We start from the raw sequence: 18297 nt of genomic DNA on the forward strand, positions 1-18297 counted from the left end.
GACGTCAACCAGATTAGCCGATTCACATGAAACTTGTATCTTCAAAATATGAGTTTCATGCTCAACCTCGAAGAGATGAGTATTTTTTAAATTGTTTTTAAAAAGGTAGTTTTCAATTAACTTTCAAACAATGCTATTTTGATAAATAATTCTCCAAAGAATATTATCATGCAAAAAAGTCATGAGAGTCTTTCACCCAATTAAGAAAAGAAAAAATTCTGGTTGGCCAAAATTACAAACAATTATAATTATAGGGTTTGTCCTTTTTGATAAACATAAGAATTATCTCTTTGTGCTTGTCGAGCTAATTTAGCTTATGTAAAGAACTTGTAGATAGATTTCGTCATGCATCACACTATTTATATGTAATATGGAATCTTCCTTTTCAGGTACGCAAAAGCTAATTGATAAGTTGCAATGGCAGCAAATGATGTCAATTCTAACGATGGTAAATGTTTTACTTTCCCACCGTTTAATAGTGTAGGCATTCTCTGACTAAGATATCACCAAAGTCAGCCATCGTTAATTTTTTTTAAGAATGCATTCTCAGATTAAGATCAATTTTCAATTCAAACTATGTTTTTCTATATCTCAATAATTCAGTGAGAGATTGAACCCTAGATATTTTCATTGGAACATCTTAGTTAAGCTAAAAAATTTTAGACCAGTACAATAAAATCTTATTTCTTGTTATAAGTGTTTTATATTCTCATTATATATTCTACTGATTTCAACTTATCATGCACAATTTCTTTTTTTTCATTACAAAATAAGTAAAGCTTATAAAAGAAAAAGAAATTGAACATTAAATATTATAGTTGGAGTACAAAATGGAACATTAAGAATATGAGAGAAGATTTTTATTCTATAAAATACTTTGCAAGAATATGAGAGAAGATTTTTATTCTATAAAATACTTTGCACTATGATTGCTACTAATTAGCAACATTTTCTTTTTACACATGAAGTCAGTGGGACTGTGGGAGGCTTTATCATCTGCGCTGAAAGGTGATTGGAAATCTATTGAGGACATGACAAACATTCAAAGACGTATTAGTTGGAACGAAGAAACCACTCTTCATATTGCTGCTGCAGCAAACCAGGAAGACTTTTTGAAGAAATTATTGACATGGATGACATCAAATAACTGCAACCTAACAGCTGAAACCAATGCTGGGAACACTGCCTTGACCTACGCTGCTGCAGCTGGAAATGTGAAAATTGCCGAGATGATGCTAAAGAAAAATCCTGAGCTGCCAAACCTAGGTAGAGGGGTGAAACCACTCTCTATGGCTGCTTTCTTAGGACACAGTCAAATGGTGCAATTTCTTTATCCTGTGACTACGATAGATAAGCCAGATGACCGGGATGATATATTTATCAATTGTGTTAGAAAAGACTTATACGGTAAGCATAAGTTATTATAATGTTTCCTGTCTTTTATTTAGTTATTTTTTGGTTTTCACATTTTGATTTTGATTTTGATTTTGATTTTTGTTTTGTTTTTTTTTTTTTTTTTTTTGATAATTTGATAAGTAGATAGGGAAATAGGGGTCTGAACCCTGAATGTCCTGAAATTACGAGAAGGTGACGTCAATTAGTTAAACTATTCATAATTTTAATAATTTTGTCATTCTAAAATTGATTTGAAGTTCAAAACATTATCATGACTTAAACATTTTCTAAAATAAAATATTTCTTTCCAAATAAGGACAAGTTATACAATTCACTCATTTTCTAAATGAGGTATCCAAGTATTGACGGATGGGAGATTATGGTACGGATCGTTCATGTATTTTAATATATATACAAGATAGAATTTTTACTCTAAGCTAATCTAAGTGTATATGTATGTGAAGCTTCCTCCTGGAGACTTCAACTCTAATCTTTACCCCCTACATCTCACAAGCATTTATACTTGTAGAGTGACTACCGCACCAAGGATACGCGGTGGTAAAAGACAAATGAGTTAAACACTCTTGTATATGGAAAATTTTAGATTCCTTGATTGATTTTAACATAATTAAATGTTATTGATTATAGATTTCAATTGCATTTTAATTAATAACATAAACAAATCATAAAAATAAAGCAATAAGGCATAAAATAAATGACACAGTCACACAAGTGATATGGTGTGTCAAAGTAGGAACTTAATGGCCACATCGGAGGGTAAAAAAAAGCACTCTGGGAGTTAGACCCTAAATCCAAGGAAAAATTCAAAATTAGAATCAAAATCTTACAATTGAAATATACTCATATATCTAATTGCTACTTAGGAGTACAATGTGACCTCACAATCTGCTCCATGTTGCTTGGACTCTTTTAATAAAAAATTCTCTACACAAACTATGCCTTGGTACTTCAAGGATCAAATATTCTCATATCACTTTCTTGAGCTGAATCTTCGATCTTGGTTTTGTACTTGATTTTAGAAAATACAACTCATATAAAACATTAAAACGTACATCTCGTAAAATTAGCCAACTTTAAACCTAACAATCTCCCAACTTGGAAATTCATGACAAAACCCAACTTAACAATAATTCAAGTTTACAGAATAAATAACTAAAACAATACAATGATTTATATAAAAAAAACCAGTCGATCTGAGAAACCATAGAAAGAACTAGGACAACTGAGATGGTTGACTGTGAAGGTGGGGAGGTATAGGTTATAAAATGTTTAGAGATAGAATGCATTCCTTTCAAACTGGGTCAAGAAGCTCAAGACTTTTACAACTCACCAGCCAAAGGCACATGGTATTGAGGCTTGGGTTGAGGCAAATTGGACACTCGCATTTTGAGGATGAAACTTGAAATAATTTGGATGAGTGTGTCCATAATCACCATAATGGTGATAGACATGAAATAAACTTTGAATCATTAAGCTTCCTAGAGGGAATTCTAGATATAAATGCAGACCAAGACCTACGCTTAGAAAATTTTGGTCCAATATGCCAACAACCCCATAATAGTGACAAGAAAGAACAAACTAAAATATTTCTTGTAGCCTAGGAGGGGGACTCTAGACATGGGTTTTGAAACTTGAATTTCACTTATGGTCTTTTACCCTTGTTAATTTATCCTAGCTATATACATTAGTCTTAGACTTCTGTTTATGATTCCTCTTGAACGGAGGAGTATATATATACAACTTTCTGTCTTTAGAGTTAGGCCCTTTGTCAAGCTTGACACTAGTTACTATTTCAAATTTAACTAGTTTCCCACCCACGCTCTTAATCTTGTTCACTTGAGAGGCAAATTGATTTTTGCAAATATCATTCAATTTATTGGTTTCGTCCAATTTTACAATCAATCCTTAATAAGACTTTTTGATATTTAACACAATACCCAAGAAGTCTACTATATGCCATTAAAAGGCCACTACCTTCATTAGAAACATCTTGAATTAAGTTTTCATGCATGTTGAAGTATTTTGACACTGAAGCTTATCAGCAAAAAGTAGAGATCAAGGATCACACTTAAGTCATTAATCCTACACAAAGTAAAGTTGCTCTAGTACCAATTGAAAAGAAACATTTAGACCCTTTTGATTAACTACCCAATTAAACAATTTAATCTAATTAAGGGTGTGTTTGTATAAGTTATTAGAATACTATGTTTTGAGTTTAAAATGAGTGTTTATAAAAATAAAAAAATAAAACTATTAGAAGTTATGGTCGCAACATAGAGTGTTAGGTTTTAAAAATGCTCTTTTAGTCTCTCACAACGTCTAACCAAACAGACCTTAATAATCACATGATAGATTTTTAACAAGTTAAAACACCACAAGCTAGTAAGTATGTCACCAATATCATAGCAATAAATACTAAAGTAAATGACACAACTATATGATGACAAAGTGGAAAATGATGGACAAAAGTTCAAGAAAAAATCACTACGAGGATAAACCCTAATCCCAAGAATGAATCCCCTAATAGAATTAAAGTTTTACAACATGAGACATGTAAATTGTGGACGCAAGGGGGTATGCCTCGGCTTTTCGGAGTGGACTGTGACGGAGGGTGAAAAATGAAGTCACCATGTAGATTAGGTCTAGGAACTATATTGGGCCTTTTGGCCCAATCACTTACATGTATAGGTCTGCATACTAGATTATGGGTTTAGAGTTTAGGTACAGTTTGGGAAGGTGTTATGCATCCAAGACTGCCTAGCTTGTGGGCCGGCCTCCATTATGTGTCGTTAGGCCATATTTAGATAAAGTAGTTATTAAAAGAGTCCTAATCCCTAACCTAAACATACATCATGCACTTAAATAAAATAAAACACACAACATGTTAAAGATCACAATATAGAAGGAAACAAATAAAACTTAGTCAAACAAATATATTAAAAAAGGAAAAGATAACAAATAAATAAAGCACACAAGGAAAAAATATCAAATAAAACAATATGGAAAAAATACTAAAACAAATATGGAAAATAATTAAACACAATTAATTAACCTAAAGAGAGCCAAACAGAATCAAATAACATGTTAAAAATAATTAAAATAATAAAAACAAAATTTTGCCCTAATTTGGATTTGAGGTGCGTACACATACTCAACTATACATATGTATGGTCAAAACCATGCGAACGTACGTTCAATGATGCGTTCGCATCCTTTGGCATAGATTTGAAAAATCACATTTTTATAGATTTAATCAAATAAAGATATGAAAGATCAAAAATGTGTTGAAAAACACAAGAGCTGTTTAGACCTCCAAATAAAAGTTACGACTCGATAAATTTTACACTAACTTAATTCTAAGTGCGGAATAGTGTAAATGCGAGCAGATAAACAAACAAGCTACTTTAACACATATTCATATAATCACAGCAGTAAAATAAAATGTAAAAGAGTATGGAAGAAAAATGCAAATACAGATAATACACCGATGTGTTATCAAAGAGGAAACTGAAGAACTTGGCGAAAAACCTCTCTGTCGCCCTCCAAACAGTAATTGATCCACTAGACAATCAGTTGGGATACATGGGTTAGTGAGAGACTCTCCAAGCCTAATCGACCCACTGTACCTAAGCCCTCCAAGCTTCTACTCCAACAAGGCTTCTCGAAACCGTGTCTTGTCTAACTTGTATCCCGCAACAAGCTCTATGTTGCATCTGCTGTCCTTGGCTTCTTCCAATACTTCCTAGCAGCACTAAAACCTCACTTGACACTCTAAAAGGGTGTGGTAAGTGTTTGAGCTATCAACCTCTCAATGGTATGGAAATGAAGAGGTAGGAGTTGAGGAAAATCCACAAGCTATTGTAGAGGATTGTGGGTATAACAATCTCTAACTCTCAAGGTGTTTGGTTAGGGTTTTCTCTTAGAAGTACTCCTTAACATTTGTGGGTAGTGTGGGTATATATAGTGTGAATACAGAAAGTATGTATCAGATAGTACAGTCTGACAAAACAAAATGTTTCGCGGGTGTCTCGCGGGAATGCCTTACTCGCGAGATACTCGCAAAACACAACTGTCTCCATCTGTACTGACTCTTCGCATTCCAATCATGTGCAAGGCATATGCTTCACTTCGTGGGATGCTTAGTTGTGAGCAAGAAATCTTTTGGCTTCAATTGCTTGAGTCTTCACACTCTCTCTCTAACACACAACCCTTACAATTAAATCCCACAATAAATATAGGATACAAAAGATTGAATATAATTACAATCAAATTTGGTACGGAATAAAAGCCAACTAAATACATAGTTGTAAACCACAACTTTACAAGATATAACATGTGAGATCAAATAAACATGTTAGAAACCCTAAACACTAAACTAACATAAAGAAAATAAAACAAAGCATCAACATAAACAAATACTCAAGAAACAAATCAATAAGTATTAAACTATATTAAATAAATAAGCACGTTAAACTTTACATAAAACTAAAATAATAAAACAAGAATAACCAAAATAGATTATAAACAACCTAAAATCATATTAACACATATTAAAAGAATTAAAATCAACAAACAAATCAAATAAAACAAATAGAGAAACTACATTAAGAAACTCATGTGAATCCTATTAAACAATGAAAGAGTTCGTGGAAAGAACACTCACCTTGCTTAAAATTATGAGTTTGAAGTTTGTTTAACCAACCCATCAGTGCCTACAACACAAAGATTAGATTGATAGAACAAAGGAATTAAAGAAAACAATAGTTTTTAGGAATCATAACTCAAGAACAAAGTTTAATTGAAAAAGGGTTTTGAAAAATCAAATTAGAACATTAGTTTTTGCCTTAAAACTAACTAAAGAGAAGTTTTTAATTTGTAAAAAATGTGCTAAGGGATTGTCCTAGGGTTTTGAAAAGGTAAAATAGGATTTCAGAGAAGATGGAGGCCAAAAAATAAGTCTCTCTAGTTAGCGTTTTGATTGGAAATATAAAATAAGTATTTATATGTTTAAACTAGGGTTTTCAAACTCTTTTAGAGGGTTTTGGATGTTCCAAAGGGTTTAAGGGCCGGGGCCTATTAAAGAGGGAGGCTTTGGGTCCTAAAAAAATGAAGTTCTGAGGTTCTAGAATGTAGTGTGCGTTTGCATGCTTATGCATACGCACCCCAAAAAATCCTAATTCCAAATGCTCATCTGGCCCAATTTCAAATGGTTATAACTTACTCAATATGAGTTCAAATTAGGCAAATTTGAGTTCAAATTGAAGCCCAAGATGCCTACTTTCCAATGAAACAAACCTCACTTAAAATTTAGTTATGGATCAAAAGGTATGGTCAAAATAGTGAGCAAATGTCATTTTTTAGCATCGTTTTCAAAGCAATTTGAGTAATTTTGAGTTGTGATTACTTCCAAACTATCAAAATAACTTCAATTACCTTTTGTAGACATGTCAAACTCATCCTTGGGACCGAGGGATTTAAGTTTATTAACCGAGTACAAAATGAGGTGTCTACACTAATGACGCCCATAACTTGATGATTTGAATTACATATCAAATGTACTAGGATAGGCTCTGTGGCTTTAGCATTGATTCACATAATGACATCAACAACAAATTAAGTAGATGATATTTTTGTTTACTCTCTAAACTTAAGGGTTGGAAGGGGGAGGCCAGGATTTTCTCTATGATTAGCTTTTCAAAGTCTGACCCAACAACCTCAACGAAGTCTTGTATAATAGGCTCTTATATAGGCATTCCACTTATGGTTGAAAACTCATGGAAATGATTTCATTAAAACATGTCACTTATTGACTTTTGAATTTTGATTTTCGATTGACTAAGCCATTGTCGAACAACAATTTGAGAATCCTCTTTCGATTGGTCTAAGAAATGACCAAAAGCATGTCAAATCCTAGATTTTGATAGATCAAGTGGCGATCGGAATCCTAAGAATTTGTCTTCTTTGAGTTGCATCTTTGACTCTTAATCTTGATATCATGGAATCTACCAACCTAAAACCTAATAACCATATATAAGGAATATGTAAGGTTGAATTTAATCAACCATTTTATTGGTTTTATTTCCTACCAAATTTGCTTGTATTTCAGCATTTAGTAATCCTGTATTTAGGTAGGTTTGTTGTAAGGGTAGTGAGTGAGATAGAGTGTTGATAGAGTGTGCAAGAAAATAGAGACTCGTGGCTTGTTCTCGCGGGTGGCTCGCGGCTTCAAGCAGCCAGATGCAGCACACGTGCCAAGCGTGCCAGAAGGTGAACAGTCATGCTAGCTGGAGCACTACAGGACAAAACAGGACAACTGGCCATACGGTTATCTCGCAACTGGATCTCGTGACTCAGTTAAGTCGCGAGGTTAAGCCGCGAGCCACCCTTGTTTTGTAAATCTTGACGTTTCACATTCCTCTCTCACTCCAATATAAATACCCCTTTATACGCACAAATGAAAGAGAGCTTCCAGAGAGAATTTTGAGAGAGAAACCCTAAAGAAAAAAAAGATTGATTCACCTACAATCTATACATTAGAGTCTCTTCAAATTCCTCAACTCTTTTCCTCTCCATTGTCAAATCCTTTAGAGGCATTTTACCAAAACCTTGTTCTCACCATATTTATCATTGTGAGAGGGCTGTTTGGTTTTCTGGGAAGCAGTTAGGAAGGAGCCAATCTACATTGGTTGATGCTATGGTCTAGTAGGGGAATTCGGGAAGTTAGAAAAGAAAATGGTTCGGCGCAACCTCGTTGGAGCAAGAAGCTTGGAGGGCTTAGGTGCACTGGGTAGATTAGGCTTGGAGGGTCTATTACTGTCCATGTATCCCAACTACATTTTCTAGTGGATTGTTTACTGCTTGGAGGGCGGCGGAGATGTTTTACCCCGAGGGCTTCGGTTTCCTCTTCGATAACACATCACGTGTTGTCTTTGTGTTTGCATCTTCCTTCCCTTTTATCTTTGCCTATTTGTTATCTGCTGTGGGTTGTGATTTTAATTTGGCTTAGATAGTTTTTCCAATTCTATATTATAGTTTATGTTCATTTTCCGCACATTAGTTGTTTGACATAATGCTTGAATTGGCTAAGTTGTAAATTGGGGGTCTAAACGTTCAAGGGTGTTTATACACATATTTGAACTTTCAATTGGTATCAGAGCAGGTACACTTGTTGTGGTTTAAATCCCTAAGTGTGATCCTTGACCCTTGTGTTTATTTTCCATGGATTGTGCTTTGTATGCCTTTTTGTATGATTTGGTTGGTGATGAATGTAACATGCCACGTGTTTGTGAAAATGCCTCTATGAGTGTTAATCCTCATAAGTGTGATGACATATTATTTGAATCTATGGGTGTTGTTGACAAACTCTTGAAGAAAAATGTTATGAAGTTTCAAAAGAATTTGAGCAAGTTATTTTGTGAAAAGAATGATTTGATTGCTAAGCTCAATGAATCCAACAAATTGGTTGAGAAATATAAAAAACTTGCTGAAATTTTTCTTGAAAAGTTGAAAGAGTTTGAATGTTTGAATATGGACTTGGATGCTAAACTTGTTTTGTCTAACAAACTTGTTGATGAGTTAAAATGTGAAAATGAATCTCTTAATATGCATGCCAAGTGTTTGATTGCTGAACCTACTGCTAAAAAGGATGATAATATTTGTTGCAATCATGTTGTGGTACCCGATTTTGTACCTAGTGTGTGTTCTACCTTAAAGGACAAATCGGTGTACATTCCTTCACATAAAAGAAATCAAAAGATGGAGAGAAAGACCGTTAAGTCAAAGCCTCTGTTTAGGTCTCAACCTAAGGTTTTGGATGGATCTAAGTTTGTTCCAACTTGCCACTATTGTGGTGTGATTGGTCACATAAGACCCCAATGCCCCAAGTTAAAAAGAGAACAAACCTTTGTTGTTAGATCCCTTCCCAAAAAGCCTAGTGGACCTAAACATATTGTTTGTCACCATTGTGGTGCCTTTGGTCATCTAAGACCTCATTGCTCTAAGTTTCAAGCTCTTAAGAGAATCAAAAGAAAAGAGAAACTTAAGCTTTTTGGAAGTTGTGCTTTGAAAGCTAAACGAGATTGGATGGAAAATGGTAAGTTGTTGAAGAAAGTGGTTAATGCTCTTACCTCCTTGTCTATGTGCATCTCCGGTTCTCATTCTTCCAACTCTCATCTCACTTCCCATAAGGCACTCATTTCAAACAATCGTTCTGTTTGGATGAGGAAGGGTTCTTATGGTTGAGCTTTTGCTCTTTTGGTCATTGATCTAATTCTTTCGATCTTTGTAAGACCCTTCATGCATTAAATGTCATATCTTCATGCATTTTGTGCATCTTGCATTTATTTATATGCATTGTCTTGTTCTTGATCTTCTTTTATGTTTTTGCTTTGTGTAAGTAAAAAATCCAAAACCACATAAAAAGTGAAAAATTCAAAAAGTTTGATCATATATGTTTGAGCACATATCACATGTGAGTTTGGCCTTGTACCTTTGTACAAATGGTTTTGTGCATTTACGAGCTTAGCTTGTTATTTTTGCACTTATATCTTTGTGGGAAAAATCTTGACATCTTTGTGTGATTGTTGTAAATCGATCTTCAAGCTTGTCATGAATGATTAGTCAATAATCATGTTGGTTTTGATACTTATGTAGACTTGTGCTTATATCTCTTCTCACTCTTTTATTTTTATTGCTTAAAGAGTTTAATAAATGTAAATCTCAAAATGAAAAGAGATAATGAGCTGCAAAAACCGTCGCACATACTAGTATTCGACTAGGAAAAAAGGAAAGTGACTTGTATTGAAAATGTTTGATGCCCAAAAGCCAAAGGCTTGTTCATCAAATTGAAATATCAAAAATTTCAGGCATCAATCTCAAAAATGAGATGTATTGCTAAAATGAGTTGTATTGATTCAAAATGATCAAATGATATGAATTGTAAGAAGCCAAATGAGAAGCTTCAATCTTATGTTATCATTTTCTTGTGGGAGGTCATATATGTTCATTTCTATAATTGAGATAGACCACTTGACTTAGTACTAGTTGTGTATGACTTGATTGAATTGATCATTGAAGTTTCACTCTAGACTAAGGACTATTTCACATTTGATATTCAGGACTATTTCACATTTGATACTCACACACAACACATATGCCTAATGTTCAATAAATGTCTTATTCATTTGTTAGATTGTACTTGTCTAAATGTGATGTGTGTGTGCTCAATCATATATGGTTCAATCCAAAAAATTTTTGATCATTTTATATGTTTTTGGAAGTGATTTTTATCACTCTTTGTGTTCATGTTTAGTGTTTACTTTGTTTAAACATGTTCTGTATTGAAAAACAGGTGTTAGAGTTTTTCGTGGCTCAGCTGGCAACTCGCCAGTTGTGAAACCCCAGTCGCGAGTTTATCCAGAAGCTTTTGGCGACTCACTTGCGGCTTGCTCGCGACTCACTCGCGACTTGCGAAAATTTCGCGACTGAACCTCGCGATTCGCCCAATCGTGAAACGCCCAGAAATAGTTTTTTAAAGGGCTTTTTGTGGGAAACTTGTTTTAAACCTCTCCTATCCTCTTTAAAACTCTTTTTTCAATATTTTTACATCAAAACCCAACCAATTTGAATGGTTTTTCATTCCATTAACATTTCTAAGGTAATTATAAATTTTTTTCATTAATTTTGATCCTTGGATTATGTTTTGGAGAGTTTTGTGCTCTTGGTTGAGATTTTTATCATAGGAGTTGGGAAAACTTATTTTTTGTTAAATTTTTTCATGGAATTGGTTTCTTTTGCTGATTCGCATTGGATGTTGGCCCCTTGTGACAGAAAGAACATGTATTAAGGGTGAATTTCATGATGTTTATGCATTGTTTCACACTATTGTTCATAGTGTGCATGCTAGGTGTTTGATAAAATGCCTCTTAGACATTTTCTCGCTTGTTTGGACTCCGATGAGTACCAAACTTTGGGATTTCTCATGTTTCCTTATTAGGAACATGTTTGGTTTATTGGTTGTGTATTTAACACACCTTGCCACATATGTGCATTTTTCATGCATTGATCATGCATTACACACAGCCACCTCTTGCACACACCTTTGCTACCCTTGTCATGCATTGGTCTAGACCTTGCTTCTTCATCCTAGCATGTCATCTCTACCTTATGCTCTATAGCATTTTACATTGTCTTAGGTTTGAGCTTCATTTTCCCATTCTTCTTGCACCCCTCATGCATCATTAGCATTGTTCGTATCTTCATCTCTTACCCTCGTTTCTTCTTGACCCTTTGTCTATTCCTGACAAAAAGGGGGAGAGTATACTCTAGAGAGTATATCGGAGTGTTTTGTCATTTCTATGACTTTTGTGCACATCCTTAGGGGGGAAAATTTTATTTCTCATGTACATTTGTAGGGGGAGAGATATTCCATAGGAGAGATGCATATACCAAGGGGGAGAAGACATTGAGATAATAAGAAAACTTTGATTTGATTGTTTCTATTTATGTTTGTTTTCTTGTATGGTATTATGTTTGTGTTTTCGACATGCATATATCCCTAGGCAATTGTGCTCCATTGAATGCATGTTCGGATGATCATTTGCTTTGCTATGTGATCATTGTAGTCATTTCTATATGACTTTTTTGGTGTTTGATCAAGTTGCTCACATGTTTCACATCATGTTTATTTGATCGCAATTTACTTGTTACATTATACTTGTCCTTTTATTACTTACTTTATCTTGAGGGTCTAATGTGTTTTGTGCAAGTGTTTCAGGTTACAAGTATATATGTTCCAAGTGCATCACAGTTTCTCATCACTTTGAAGGGGAGAAACTTTAAGCACTTTTAGTTTATATTCAGTATTTTGTGCTTTGTACCTATGTTGCTTCTGTAAGCTTTAAGGGTTTATGTTCTATAGGCTTTATGATTTATACCTTACTTTATGCAGCCTTTTATACTTTGTTTAAATCAGTACTTCTATCTAAATGTCTTGCATTTTGTTTTTTAAGTACTGTCACTCTTGTGCCCTTGTAGGATTGTTCCTAGATGCATATACTTAGTGTATTATGCATTGGTTGAGTGTTGGACATACAAGTATCTTGCTTTGTTCTTGTTAACTTGTATGCTCAAGTGTTCATTCGAAGTGTGAATGAGCACTGTGATCACTACCTTGTGGTGATTACTTGGTTGATCAAGCCATGATTTGAATCTTCACTTCATCTTTTGCTTGATCACCTTTAGCTTGTTTCATATGCATTTCATGCTTTTTTGCATACAATGATCACGGTGTATTGTTGTGTTTCAGGAGTTTCATGATCTTATGATTCAAGTGCTTCACAGCTTCTAGAGTTAGGTGTGAGTGAGTTTTGTTCAACTATTCCCAACTCACATGTTAAGTCTAGAATTTGTTTTAGGGTTTTGTCACGGAATAGCCAAAGGGGGAGATTGTAAGGTTGAATTTAATCAACCATTTTATTGGTTTTATTCCGTGCCAAATTTGCTTGTATTTCAGCATTTAGTAACCCTGTATTTAGGTGGGTTTGTTGTAAGGGTAGTGAGTGAGATAGAGTGTTGATTGCTCAAGAGTGTTCAAGAAAAGAGAGACTCGCGGCTTGTTCTCGTGGGTGGCTCGCGGCTTCAAGCCGCCAGACGCAGCACACGTGCCAAGCGTGCCAGAAGGTGAACAGTCATGTTAGCTGGAGCACTACTGGACAAAACAGGACAACTGACCATACGGTTATCTCGCGACTGGATCTTGCGACTCAGTCAAGTCGCGAGGTCAAGCTGCGAGCCACCCCTGTTTTGTAAATCCTGACGTTTCACATTCCTCTCTCACTCCAGTATAAATACCCCTTATACCCACAAATGAAAGAGAGCTTCCAGAGAGAATTTTGAGAGAGAAACCCTAAAGAAAAACAAGATTGATTCACCTACAATCTATACATTAGAGTCTCTTCAAATTCCTCAACTCTCTTCCTCTCCATTGTCAAATCTTTGAGAGACATTTTACCAAAACCTTGTTCTCACCATATTCATCACTGTAAGAGGGCTGTTTGGTTTTCTGGGAAGCAATTAAGAAGGAGTCAATCTACATTGGTTGATGCTACGGTCTAGTAGCAGAATCCGAGAAGTTAGAAAAGAAAAAGGTTCGGCGCAACCTCGTTGGAGTAAGAAGCTTGGAGGGCTTAGGTGCACCGGGTAGGTTAGGCTTGGAGGGTCTATTGTTGTCCATGTATCCCAACTACATTTTCTAGTGAATTGTTTACCTCTTGGAGGGCGGCGGAGAGATTTTACGCCGAGGGCTTCGGTTTCCTCTTCAATAACACATCGCGTGTTGTCTTTGTGTTTACATATTCCTTCCCTTTTATCTTTGCCTATTTATTATCTACTGTGGGTTGTGATTTTAATTTGGCTTAGATAGTTTTTCCAATTCTATATTATAGCTTATGTTCATTTTCCGCATATTAGTTGTTTGACATAATGCTTGAATTGGCTAAGTTGTAAATTGGAGGTCTAAACGTTCAAGGGTGTTTTATACACATATTTGAACTTTCAGAATATATATTCCTTGCAAGAAAATAGCCATTTCATTACAATATACTAAGCATGCCACAATACAGGAAACACATATACTAGTACCACATGATCTCTTTATATAGATCTATTCGATTCTTTTAATAAATTAAATTTCATTGAAATTTGGCATGGCCATGTTCAATTCCAGGGTTGAAATCGAAATAGGAAAACTCAAAGTATTCTCAAGTCAATGAATTGTTAAAAAAATGTCTTCAGGGTTACAGAGGTGATGTTGAGAATTCAAACGAAACCTCAGTGATTTCATCTGTTCTGTTTGAAGCAGCAGAAGTAGGCAACATCGAGTTCTTGGTTAAGCTTATTTGTTTTAACTTTGATCTATTATGGAAAAGAAAAGACAGTAAAAGCATATTTCATATTGCTGTTGAGAAGCGCCACGAAAGCATCTTCAAATTACTTAATGAGATAGGCTTAATTGGAGATCTAATAGTCGGTAGAATATTTGAAGATGGAAGCAACATATTGCATTTAGCTGCAAGATTGGCACCTCAAGATATGCTCAAGGCTATATCAGGAGCAGCTCTTCAAATGCAACTAGAACTATTATGGTTCAAGGTACTGATTCATGCGCTTTGTGTTGTAATTGTTGAACCATTTAATAGAATGTTCGTTCCTGTTTGCACACAAATTTTTTTACCTAAAATTTTCAATTTTTTTGACTAACAAGTCTCTCATGTGGTATTTCCTATGATATGCTATGGAAGAAGGTGGAAAAGGCCGTAAATCATGCATTCAAAGAAATGAAAAATATTAACGGGGAAACACTATATGTTTTATTTGCGACGAACCATGAGAACTTAAGGAAGGAAGGAGAGAAGTGGATGATGAACATAGCTAAGTCATCTATGGTGGTTGCTACACTAATTGGCACTATAGTGTTTAGTGACCAAGCAGCTGATAAATCAAACAGTAGTCCTAAACTTTTTCTGGCCTATTCAATTTCAAGTGCAACAGCATTATTTGGTTCATCAACATCCCTAATAATGTTTTCATCCATTCTTACCTCACGTTATTCATACGAAGACTTTGTTGTATATATGGTTACCTATTAGGTTGATGATTGGAGTGACTTCACTTTTCATCTCAATTGCCGCCATGATGGTCGCATTTTCTACATCCTTTTCGTTGAGGAATCTTAATCATCAGGAATTGTCATTGTTTTTTGTTGTCATTGGTTTATTTGCTTGTGTACCAATCTTATACGTGTTGCTCAAGTATCGCCTATTAGTTGATATACTTTGATTCTTCTCAAAAAAAAAAAAAAAAAGTTGATATACTTCGATCTACCTTCTTTCAGTTTCAGCCACAACATCTACTTTTGAAGGCGTCTTATGCCCCACTGTGTAATGGGAATCCAACACCCGCTGCATAGAGCTAGCGTGCAACATAGCTATTGTTAAGTTTTTAGCAATGGTTAGTCATGATTCGACCAGTTAATCTTTTGTTTCTTTCCATTCTACATATGTGTAAAATGAGTATGTATAAATTTGAACCACTATGCTGGATGTTGTCAAACACATCTTAGCTTCTGTATTTATTATTATTAGGTTTTTCTTTTTTTCATCTTTTTAATTATTGTTTTGTATATTTATCTACAGTGTTAACTTGTATTAGTTTTGAAGCTGCGCAATAGTAAGCAAACATCAAGAGACTTACGGTTATGGTTTAGTTGCTTTCCACGGATTTACCATGCGGAGAACTTGGATTCGAACCGCTCCCCCTTGTAAACAAACATCAAGAACTTTTTTACGTTGTAAGTGTAAAAAAGAAGAAAAAATAGAGAAAAAAAAAAAAAAGGAAAATTAAAGAGGATTATATATGTAAAGTCAAACTTGTAAGGGATAAAGAAACAATTCTAAAGAATCTTAAAATCATACAAAATCAATTCCATAATTCAATATAATATTTTAAATTACAGTGCAGAATTGAACTTGCTCTTTTTACCCAACTTATTACAAAACGAAAATGTGAGAATTTAATCATGTTTCTATCCACCTACAATGTAGTATGACCGACTCGTTTGTTCCACATCATCCGTATACAAAATTGTTATGTTCTAAAGACTTAGGATTTTATATATTTAGAACTCTAATGTGTATTTTTTGGTAAACCATGATCAAAACAAGTTGTTTAGTCGTGTTTAGACTTGCTCAAAGTTGGTTCTTTTATGTAAAATTGGAATAAACTATTGTAGAAGTTATTTAAGCTTCTCGGCCTAGTTCGATCGATTGAAGCTTAGGCTCGATCAATCGAAAATCGGGTCAGAGGCATTTTTCTATAGAATTCCAACTCAGTCTTAGTTTTGTTTTAAAACGTTTAGGATTTTCTAATTTGCCCTAGGTATAAAAGGCAAACCCTAGCCACGTTTTAGTGTCGCTCATATTGCTGTTTGTGTAAATCTCTTGTGAGATCTATGAGGAGCTTTCCTTTACACAAGTTTAGGATTATCAAGAAGGATATTTCTTCAAGAGCTTGATGATCATTCAGTTACTGCTATAAGAACTTAAAGAAACACAAGCTGGTGTGCTTATACTTGCTGGAGAATCCAAGAAAGAAAGAGTCCGTGGTTTCAGAGCTTGCACGTGATCGTGTCAGTAAGTTTTTACTGGTGGGTAGCGATAGGATGTTAGTGGTCTAAGTCCTGTTGAACAATTTCGATTCTTTCATAGTGGATTCAGGTTTACCTTGAGGATAGTTAGGTTAAATCCTCCCCAGGTTTTTACCAATTTGGTTTCTTGGGTGATCATATCTTTGTGTTATTTATCTTTCCGCTGCTTTGCATGATATGATTGTTTTGATTGTGATAACTTAGATTTGTTAATTTGGACTAAGTAACAACTTGACTAATTACCTAGGTTAATCCAATTGTGGTTTTAAGGGGTCTAAAAACCATAAAAAATGATGACTCAATTGATGTCAGAGTAAGCAAAACATTTGTCTCTTGACAAAGGTGCTACCACCATGCTCAATCTAGGTTGCGTTCTCAATGGATCTTCCTAATTAATATGGTTAACTTTATTCCAGCATCATTAAATAGATAAGTCAGTTATCTTTGCATAAGTATTTGTCAACCGTTTCCGTTTGAGTTTATAACATAATGGTTGATTAACTTTTAGGTCATTAGCAAAGGCTCTTGCAGGGTTTCGTATAAAAGAAGGTTATGGTAGGAATTGTCAGAAATCAAGACTAAAGGAAGAAGAAGTAAGATCAAAAGTGAGTGAAGCTGAAAAGAAAGAAGAAGAAGTTAAACCAGACTAAACAACAAGTAATATTAAGCTGATGTTAGTACTGTTCATCAAACTGTATGTAGTTTAGTCTGTTAGTGAACATGTGCCTAGCACGTGTGTAATAAGTATATAGCTGTGTTTTAGTTAGTTAGAAATTAGTTTAATTAGCTGTTCAGTTAGTTTCTTTTCCCGCCCTAATGAGTTGTTTATAAATAGTTCTGTATGTTCATTATTCATCAAGTTAATGAGAAATTCCTCTTAGTAAAGTTTGTCATGGTATCAAAGTAAGAGATCTTGAGTTTGATCTCTACCTTCTCCAGTTTACTTCCTATTTAAATTCTCAAGTATTGGATCTCACCTATTAATAGGTAGTTTTAGTCCACATGTGAGGGGGAGTGTTAGAAATATGTGGTTAAATAATTAAATTTACTATATTCCAATAGCTTAAGTTTTTTGGACTAATTTAATAAGAATATAATTCTATACCCATGGATTGATTGCAATGCCATCACTAATGGTGCCATATGGTGGATCAGTGCAAAGCTTGAGAAAGCCATGGAAAGCAATGGTAGTCTCACACATTGATAGGACTTGAACTTGTTCTCAACAAGTGCAATAACATCTTCAGCATGCAAACCATTAGGCAACACACATCTTGTTGGTCAAGAATAAAAAATTAATAAATATAAACCAATTTAATTATCAAATATATTAAAAAATTAAATGACACATCATGGTTTGATCTCGGTTAAAACTTGGTCCGACCTCAAAAACCTTGTACCTCTCCCTTTCTCGGTTCATTAAACGGTCCGGGTTTCAAAACCATGGTCTCACATGCAACTTTGCTCTCTCTTGTAATTCAGAATCAAAACAAGGAATGACCAAATCAGGTATTTTGTTATTAATGGCTTGTGATGTGTAAAATAATTTTTGAAATTTTTCATTAAAAAAAATGCAACATCATTGAAAAAAAAAATTTGGTTCTTGTTCTGTTAACCGCTTAAGCAATACCAATATCAAAGACAGTTCATTTTTAAAATTTAAGAGACCAATAGCACTT

The 18297-nt window shown here is 34.5% G+C and overlaps 1 protein-coding gene across 1 annotated transcript; it reads left to right on the plus strand.

Annotated features, from left to right (window-relative positions):
• Positions 1-962: 962 nt before the first annotated feature.
• Positions 963-17268, plus strand: LOC115972849 (inversin-like). The gene is made up of 4 exons (XM_031093086.1): positions 963-1407; positions 10766-10824; positions 14209-14615; positions 17127-17268. The coding sequence occupies exons 1-4, from the start codon at positions 963-965 to the stop codon at positions 17266-17268; spliced, it is 1053 nt and encodes a 350-aa protein (XP_030948946.1).
• The last annotated feature ends 1029 nt before the right edge of the window (positions 17269-18297 follow it).

The sequence above is a fragment of the Quercus lobata genome, chromosome 2, assembly GCF_001633185.2.
Source record: "Quercus lobata isolate SW786 chromosome 2, ValleyOak3.0 Primary Assembly, whole genome shotgun sequence".
Lineage (NCBI taxonomy): Eukaryota > Viridiplantae > Streptophyta > Magnoliopsida > Fagales > Fagaceae > Quercus > Quercus lobata.